At 53.9% G+C, this 9,462-nt stretch overlaps 1 protein-coding gene across 2 annotated transcripts in view; it reads left to right on the top strand.

Annotated features, from left to right (window-relative positions):
* Positions 1-1,862: 1,862 nt before the first annotated feature.
* The window catches only part of LETM1 (leucine zipper-EF-hand containing transmembrane protein 1), a 48,807-nt gene continuing 41,207 nt past the window's right edge, over positions 1,863-9,462 (top strand). For both annotated transcript variants that reach the window (XM_012664160.1, XM_012664159.1), the window contains exons 1-2: positions 1,863-2,111; positions 7,293-7,353. In XM_012664160.1, coding sequence (XP_012519614.1) covers positions 2,033-2,111; positions 7,293-7,353 — 140 coding nt within the window. In that variant the 5' untranslated portion in view covers positions 1,863-2,032. The remainder of the gene's footprint in view (positions 2,112-7,292; positions 7,354-9,462) is intronic.

Here is a 9,462-nt window from a genome sequence, read left to right as displayed (position 1 = left end):
GCACTGATGCTTGTCCTCTCCCTGGGGGCTCCTTCCCTGCCCCTCAGTGGCATCAGGGCAGGGTCATCTGGAGCTCAGGCCAATGCCCCTACTAGGACTGGGACAATTTCCTACACTTGTGGCATAAAAAGGCCAGTCCTGTCTGACTCTGAGCAGCTGTCTGCTCTGGCTCAAGCCCAACCCTGGGCTGGTGGGACAAGGACTGCCCTTCCTAATTCCCCAAGCCTCCTGGCGGATGGGCAGAAAAGGGTCCCCTTTTGGGTTTGTTGGCAGCAGAGGCCTAGGTTTCAGGCATAGGGGTTCTTAGGTCACTCTGTACTTGATGTCTGTAGTGCCCACTGACCAATGTGGATACAGGAACTTCCAGACCATCTTCAAAGTGCCCTGCACTAAACAGTGTCACCCCCTCCCACCTAAGGGGGTACTGCAGGCCCAGCATCTGGCAGTTCTTGTTCAGGAAAAGCACGCCCAGCAGGCTACTTCTTCCCAATGGTGAGAGCTGAGTGCTGGAAAGCAGAGGCAGAGAGGAGCTTGGGGGAGGGAGCCTCCTAGGGAGACATGCCTTTCAACCAGCCTCTGAGGACTCTGGGGCTGGTTGGGATCAGGAGTCCCACTCCTGGTCCTAGAGAACTGAGATAAGGGGCGTGCACTACAGGACCCTCACCAAGCGGTGTCCTGGGGTTACACCAGTGAACACCACAGAGGCAAGAAGGATGGAAAAGACCTTCCAGGCAGAGGGCCTGGAAGGAACAAACACTGGGAAGGTGGGAAGCCTGTGTGTGTCAAGTCCGGGGAAGGGCCTGCTGCCACTGGGTTGTGGTGCAGGCCTGTGGGCCCGCGCCTGGAGAAGATCTCGACCCACGAGGGAGTACCTGAGTGCCACCGGGCCCTACGTTCCCCGAGCCTGCTTTCCCTGCCTCACCGCAGGGACCCCCATCTTGAGAAAGGAAGGGGAAGGTGGTGCATATATGGCCGCCGGCCCAGCCCAGCTCTGGCAGGAATCCTGGAGACCCCGGGCCTGGACCTTGGCGTCTCTGAGCCTCAGCTGCTCCATTGTGGGCTGGGAGGTGGGGCGGGTAAGGAGCCGGCTGTAAGCCCAGCGCCCTAGCCACGCCCGAGCCCCCTGGGGTTGCTCAGGCGGGAGCTGAACGAGGCCAGCCCCACTGCCCCCAGGCCGGAAGACACGGCGTGCGGGGTGCGGGGCCTGTGGTGGGTACCCAGTGCGACGTGGCCCTCATGTAGGGGCCGAGCTCCCATGTCGCCCAGTGGTAGCCCTCAACCCCAAAACCGCGCAGCCCGTGGTCTGCGCAGCGCCTCGGGGCTGCGCGAGTCCGGGTGCAGCCTACAGCGGAGCAAAACCGCAGGTCGGAGGGAGGTTGGCCCGGGACCCCGGCGGCGAGCGACAAGGGCGCCCCTCCATCTCCGGCGTCCCCTGCCTCGCCCTTGAAGAGCGTCCGGCCACCAACTGGGCCCTTCCCCACAGCGCCCCAGGAGCCATTTGCTATGCGCAGGGACAGTGCTTGGACCGGGATAAGAGCCGAGTTTGCCCGACGCCGAAGGCTGACAGAAAGTCATCATGCATGCGTGACCAGGCACTCTGCGGCTCAACAAAACCCAAGAGCACAGTGCGACCCGAGGTGCAGGCCGCGCTCCGAGATGCGGGCCGCCCCGGTGCACGCCGGGACCGGTAGTCCGCGCTCCGAGGAGCGGACCGCCCCGGTGCACGCCGGGAACGGTAGTCCGCGGGGGTGCCGGGCCCGCCCTTCACCTGGCAGGCTGCGGGCGCCCTAGGGGCCCAATGGGAGTGGCAGCCTGGCCGCCCCGCCCAGAGCCTCCGGACGTCTGTGCCGGGACATGGCCGCCGCCGGTGCCGGGTCCTTGAGCTGAGCGCCCGCCGCCAGGAGCCAGCCTCCACCGTCAGCCGTCCGCGCGGGCCGGGCCCGAGCCGCCGCTGGGACGGCGAGGAGCCGCGGCCACCGCTGGGGAAAAGGAGGCAGAGCAGGAGGCCGGAGTGGGCGCCGCGGCCGGGCACATGGCGTCCATCTTACTGAGGAGCTGTCGCGGCCGGGGGCCTGCCCGCCTCCCGCCGCCCCGCGCTGCAGCCCCGCGGGGTAAGCTGTCGGCTCTCCGCTGATGGCGCGGGGCGAGCCGGGAGACTGGGGGGAGTCGGGCCTGGTTGCCCTGCGGCGCCCCCAGGGCGGGACCCGCACTCTGGTGCATGGGTTGGGGTTTGGACGCCGCCCGGCGCTGGGGTCCCGCGGACCGAGAGGCGGGCGACGGGTCACAGCAGGCACCGGGTCCTGGGTGGCCTCGCGGGCGGACGGGCGCTGCAGATCCATGGGGGAGGACTGGCCCTTGGTCCTGCCAGGTCCCTCCCCTCCGCTCTGGGACCCTCCTGGCGGATTGTCTCTGCGAGGTCAAGCGCCCAGGGGTCTCGGCCTTCTGGGCCCCTGCCCGTCCTTGGGGTCCTGGGGGCCCTGTTTCTGGCCGTGCCGCCAGCGCTGGGTGGAGTCGCTGGGACTCTGCCTTGTGCTGTGACCTTAGTCGGCCGGGTCTCCGCAGGTCGCTGCTTCCGAGAGAGGGCGTTGGGAAAGTTCTGAGGGGTTGGGACAGCCTTGGGCGCGCCTTTGCGTGATTAAGATCGGCGTCCACTCATGAGGACGGTCGTGCCCTTTGGCCATGCTCAGGGCCCGGGAGACGAAACTGGATTGGGGAGGGGGCAGACACTGCTGGGTTGCAGAGGCCCTCGTACTCCGTGGGACTGAGAAGATGATGCCAACACCTACACCACCTTAGGGTGTGATTGGGCAGCAGCCTGCATCCAGGAGTCACGCAGACCCGGGGCTGCGGAGGGTCTTTAGGGTGGCTGTGCACGGCCTCCTCTAGGCCACCCTGGAAAGGTGCCCGGACTTCCCTCTCTTGATCTCTCTCTTTAATTAACCATCTGATTTTGTGTCCTTATTTGTAAGATTGAGATAAGTAAAACTTGCCCCGTAAGAGTGAGAGACTCAAGTAAAATAACTTATTTCAAGGCGCTTTGTGGCTTACAATGACACCACAAGAAATGCAATTCTTGTCATTTTAATTTCTGCTTGGCCGCTGTGACTTTTGGGGTGTGGGAAGGATGTTGAGTGGCAGGAGCTGTGGGCAGTCTGGTTGTGGAGCTCAGTGTTTCCATCTGCTGTTAGAGCTTTCTGGACCTCTTCATATGTTCAGGATGATGGTAAGAATACCTTGACCACTTTGATTTTTTTTTTTTTTTTTTTAAGACAGAATCTCACTCTGTTGTCCAGGCTAGAGTGCCATGGCATCAGCCTAGCTCTCAGAGCAACCTCAAAAACTCCTGGGCTCGGCTGGGCGCGGTGGCTCACACCTGTAATCCTAGCACTCTAGGAGGCCGAGGCGGGCGGATTGTTTGAGCTCAGGAGTTCGAAACCAGCCTGAGCAAGAGCGAGACCCCGTCTCTACTAAAAATACAAAGAAATTAATCGGACAACTAAAAATACATAGAAAAAATTAGCCGGACATGGTGGCGCATGCCTGTAGTCCCAGCTACTCGGGAGGCTGAGGCAGGAGGATCTCTTGAGCCCAGGAGTTTGAGGTTGCTGTGAGCTAGGCTGACGCCACGGCACTCACTCTAGCCCGGGCAAAAGAGTGAGACTCTGTCTCAAAAAAAAGAAAAAAACTCCTGGGCTCAAGCAATCCTCCTGTCTCAGATCTTCCTGCCTCAGCCTCCTGAGTGGCTGGGACTACAGACATTCGCCACTGCACCTGGCCCATTTTTTCTATTTTTAGTAGAGACTGGGTCTCACTCTTGCTCAGGCTGGTCTCGACCTCCTGACCTCAAGCAATCCTCCTGCCTCGGCCTCCCAGAGTGCTAGGATTACAGGCGTGAGCCACCACGTCCAGCAATACTTTGAATTTTGGACTAAAAATTAGCTGATTTTTTTGTGTGTGTGTGGTTGTGCCATTTCAGGAACACAAATGTTTTCTGTAGTTATTACTGTTCTTTGTGACAGAGACACTAAAGGGCTGATGATAGTGGGTTAAAGAGCAGGTCTGCTGTAGGACCAACAGGGATTTCAGAGCCTGTAGGACCTAGGGCTGGACTGTGGGGAGGAGGTCCCTGAACTCCCCAGAAATAACTTACTCAGCGGAGTGCTGTATCCCCCTGTTGTTAACATCTTACATTAGTACGGTTTATTGTCACAATTAATGAACCGACGTTAATATGTTATTGTTCACTAAGGTCCATACTGTATTTAGATTTTCTTTACTCTTCCATACTTTATTCTGTACGCACTTAATTCTGGTGTCTTTTTTCTATCCTAGGACCCATCCAGGACACCACTTACATTTAGTCCTCATGTCTTCTTAGGCTCTTCTTGATTGTGAGTTTCTCAGATGTTCCTTGTTTTCAATGACCTTGACAGTTTTGAGGAATATTGGTCAGATATATTGTAGGATGCTTTTCTATTGAGATTTTTTGATGTTTTTCTTATAGTTAAACTGGGACCGATGGATTTTTTTTAGGAGGAAGACCACAGAGATAAAATGTCCTCATCATATCAAGGTTCCATGCTGTCAGAATGATTTACCACTGTTGATACTGACTTTGGTCACCAGCTGAAGTGGTATTTGTCAGGTTTTCCACTGTAAAGTTACTCTTCTCCCACCTTTATATATTGTCCTCTTGGGGAGGAAGTTGCTGTACACGTACAAATGGCAGGAGCTGGCTGGCCAGACTCTATAAGGACTGGGCAGGAGAAGAGCAGCTGGTCCAGGGTGACTCTGACTTCTGGCCTGAGCCGCCTGGGTGTGGCAGTGCCATGTATTGAAATCCAGGAGGACTCTGGGAGATGCAGGCTGGAAGGAGAGTCAGGAGTTCTTGTTCTTGGAACTGTTGAATGTGCCCATGAGACCTGTGGGTCATGTGTATCTGGGTCAGGAAAGAAATGGAGGTCAGGCAGGGAGGATCCACCAGGAGAGGAGAACCAGAGGAGCATGGTCTCCTGGAAGCCAGGTGAAGAAAGGTGTGTTATGATAAATATATTTGGTTTTTGTCCCTAGTTGGGTTGCTGGCATTGAGTACCTAAAAGCCTTGGGATTTCCTGAGGGGGCGGCAGGGGGGGGTTCTTTAGTTGTTCATAAGGAGCCCTTTGCCACCACACCTGAGCTTAATGCTGATGAGGTGGCACAGGGTGGGCCCTTAGATTCAAGTGGGGGCTGGCCATTCTGTCATTAGAAGGTTGAAACTTCCCCTTCCAGGGAAAGAGTTTGGAGACTGAGTTCAATCTCCAGGGCCAATGACATGATCAGCTGTGCCTCTGAGGTGAAGCCGAGGAGGCTGGTGGAGCTTTCCAATTGGTGTTGTGCCCCAGCTCTATGGGGACAAGGCTCCTATGCTTAGAACCTTCATCTGGCTGTTCATTTGTATCCTTATAATAAACTGTGATGGTAAGTTAGAGCCCTTTGCTGATTTCTGTGAGTCATTCTAGTGAATTAGCAAAACCAAGGGGGTTTTGGGAACCCCTAACTTTGAGGTCAGCAGAAGTGTGGGTACCTGGAGTGGGTGTAGTCTTGTAGGGCTGAGCTCTTCACTTGTGGGATATGTGCTAACTCCAGGGAGTGTGTGCATTGAATTGAATTGTTGGACCCCCAGTTGGAGAAGTGATTGGTGAACAGAAGGGCTTCCACAAGGAGGGAGTGGCCCATAGACCATGGGGGAGCACTGAGTCCCAGGATAGCTTTGACTTGGGGGTTTCTGTGGAGAGCTGACACAGAAGCCTTCAGAGTAGATTTGGAGAGAGTCTGGGAAGGGTGCTAGTGTGACAGGGAGTGTTAGATATGGGATCACTGGGAGCTCTGGGAGGTTTCTTGACAACCTGTCTGCTTGCTATTTCTTCTTCTTCCTTTTTTTTTTTAACAGACAAGGTCTCACTCTGTCACCCGGACTAGAGTGCAGTGGTGCCATCATAGCTCACTGCAGCCTCAAACTCCTGGGCTCCAGTGATCCTCCCGACTAGCTAAGACTACAGGTGCAAACCACCACACCTGGCTAGTTTTTCTTATTTTTTTAGAGACAGGGTCTCACTGTGTTGCCCAGGCTAGTCTTGATCTCCTAGCCTAAAGCAATCCTCCCACCTCAGCCTCCCAAAGTACTAGGATTAGAGGTGTAAGCCACTGCACCTGGCCTGCCCTGTGCTTTTGATGCATTTGAGAATGTAGCTAACATCTTTATGATATGAATCATGGTGACTGAACTCTCATTAACCCAGCCCTCAACTTCAACCCAGACTATCACCAATACTGCAGGGTCCTAAATGTGACATTTGTTGGGAATATCTTTCCCTATAGAAGCATGAGAGTTGCCTGTTACTTATGATGTAAGGTGATAAGCAGTCCACTGGGAGCAGGTTGGGTACCCGCCCTCTCCATCTTGTCCCTTCTTGCATGATGGCTCTTGTGGTGGGCCAGCCCAAGGGAGCTCCTCATAGCCTACATCTGCTTCTGCTGCTCTTGGGCAGAGGACTCAATGCTCCCTGCCAGGAGGGTGGAGGACGCCACCTGCTGCCACTCTGCCCCATGCACTGCCTGACTTCTACACAGGCTAGCCTGGCACCTCTGGCAATGGTGCCTCTGGCCCTGCTGCCCCATCACCTGTCTTGTTCCCAGCCCAAGGCTTGATCACAGTGGGCTCTGAATGTTGGTGGCGTGAGTGAGCTATGCTATGAACAAGAGTGAGTTAGGAGAAGTGTCCTAAAAATGTGCTGTACACTCACCACTATTTGTTTATCCAGGAAATGTATTCTGATGATTCTTGTAGCCCTTTCCCCCCTGGGATTGTGGCTCGCTCTGGAGGGCTGTCTGGGCATAGGGGGTCATGTGCACCCTGGCTGCTGCCCACCAGGGCCTGCTGAAGTGAGTGGGAAGTGGTCCCCCTTGTAGGAACCCACAGGCCTGACCTTCCTGGCCTTTCAGCAGGAACCCAGGGCTTCCTCACTGGGGCTCAGCCTGCTCAGCTTCCCACTTGGGGTGTGTAGAGCTAGGGGCTACTTCAGGCTCCCCTTCTTTCCCTGGGGCTCCCCTCACTTACTGTTTTCCTAACTGGTGCAGACCCTTCGCTTGGCAACACTCTGAAACTTTCCAAAACTCAGAACTGTCTTCCAGAAACTTACATGTAGAGGTTTCTACAAAAAAGATCTAGACTTTCAGGCTTTAAAAGACAGTATCAGTTCAAGTCACCTGGTTTGATACTCGTTTACTGATTTTTTCCTTTGTTTTTGTTGTAGGTGGTCTGGGGGATTCTGCTTGTCTAAGTCATGCCAGCTCGGTGGGGTTGAGAAGCCGCCTGTAAGTAAATCAACATCATTCTGACCTGTTTGCTTGAAAATGCTGGAGGCACATGTAATTCTTGCTTTTTGAGAGAAACAGTGTATCGTACTTTGCTGCTCTTTTTATTTCTTTTAAAACTTTACCTTTTCATTTTGAAAGCAATAACCACATACCTTAGTGAATGTTTATTTTTTAAATTTTTATTTAGTTATTTATTTTTTAGTTTTTATTTATTTATTTAAAAGAGACAGGGTCGGCCGGGCGCGGTGGCTCACGCCTGTAATCCTAGCTCTCTGGGAGGCCGAGGCGGGCGGATTGTTTGAGCTCAGGAGTTCGAAACCAGCCTGAACAAGAGCGAGACCCCGTCTCTACTAAAATTAGAAAGAAATTAATTGGACAACTAAAAATATATAGAAAAAATTAGCCGGGCACGGTGGCGCATGCCTGTAGTCCCAGCTACTCGGGAGGCTGAGGCAGGAGGATTGCTTGAGCCCAGGAGTCTGAGGTTGCTGTGAGCTAGGATGATGCCACGGCACTCTAGCCCGGGCAACACAGTGAGACTCTGTCTCAAAAAAAAAAAAAAGAGACAGGGTCTTGCTTTGTCTCCTAGACTGGAGTGCAGTGGTGTCATCATAGCTCACTACAGCCTCAAACTCCTGGACCCAAGCCATCCTGCCTCAGCCTCCCAAGTAGCTGGGACTACAGGCACACACCAGTACACCCAGCTAATTTTTTTTATTTTCATAGAGACAGTAGAGATGGGGGTCTCCCTATGTTGCCCAGGCTGAGTACTAGTGTTTTAACAGTTATTTGACAATCTCAGATAGTCTTCAGTTGAAATGACGCAGACCCTCAGGTGAGGAGGTAGAGCACTTTTGATACAGGACAACATTATGGAGAGATTCTGGCTTTTGACCTTCTATACCATTGACATAAAGGCAGAGGAGCAGCACCCAGAACTTGACGGAGCAGTCAAACCACGAGACAGCAATTCTGACACGCTGTAGATGTGAACCTCATTTAGTGAGAAAACCTCGGCTGATGGGAAGCAATTTTCTTTACCTAAATCTCCACTTTGTGTGAATGCTGATGATATTTGCTGGGAAATATTGCTGTGTCAATGGCAGGGTGCTATCCCAGGCCCCCACAGCTGATGTCCTCTCAGTGTGTGTGCCTGGCATGTGGTGACACTGGTGTTGTGGGCCTGCTCAACATTCTTGTGACTTTATTTTCTGCACGTCCCCCAGTTCCCCAGCTGAGAGTAGTGAGCATGATTTCATCTCTTGAGGTGGACCACATAGCTGCAGGTCTCTGCACAGAGAGCTGTCCTGGGCTTCTGAACCCATCTTGCAGGCATGGTGGCTGTTGCTACATTGTCCTTTCTTCCTTGTTTCTTTCTTCTTTCTTGGTGCTGGGGATAGCTTTGTTCCTGCTGACAGTGCGTCCCTGAAGAACTGAGGGTGGTGCGTGTGGCTGGTATCTTTTCTGTCTGGCTTGGCCTCAGAGCATTGTCTAAGTGTAGCACATGCAGGAAGTTCTGGGAATGAGTGGCACCACCTCTGGGTGCTGTCCCCCTGGGGAGTAGCTCATGGGCAGTGGTACCTGTGGCATTTTCACGGCATTGTCAGGAGTTGGGATTGTGCCATGGGAGGAGAGTAGGCCTGGGCCCCACCTGTGGCCCAGCTTGGATGGCTGTGTGGCTGTCATGGTAAGGCAAGAGAAGCCCTGCAAGAAGCAGGAGAAGTTCTGGTGACTGGGGTGGTGAAAAGCTGGAACCAGTGGTCCTGTGCAGGTGAGGCACACAGGTGCTTCTGGGGAGCACTGCTGCCGCCCTGCCACCCTGAGGCTCCAACAGCATAGGACCCGGAAGCTTTCCTCCATGATGCTGTCTGTCTTAGCTGCTCACCAGAAGCCACTGTGCCCAGCTTAGTTTTGTATTGATGGAAATTTTAAAAATATCATATTACATAATTTTGTGCCTTTTGAAAATGGCTAAACCTTTCTGGCTTGATTGTTAGCACTCTCTGTAATGTGCTTGAAGATGGCCCGAACTGCAGGGCTCTCGGCCCTCACTGAATACACCATGCGTGTGCTGCTCTGCCAAGTCTGTTTTTTTTTTTTTTTTTT

The sequence above is a fragment of the Propithecus coquereli genome, unplaced genomic scaffold, assembly GCF_000956105.1.
Source record: "Propithecus coquereli isolate 6110/MARCELLA unplaced genomic scaffold, Pcoq_1.0 Scaffold862, whole genome shotgun sequence".
NCBI classification, from domain to species: Eukaryota; Metazoa; Chordata; class Mammalia; order Primates; family Indriidae; genus Propithecus; species Propithecus coquereli.
Note: the sequence above shows the minus strand (reverse complement) of the source record. Positions and strands in the feature narration are given on the sequence as shown.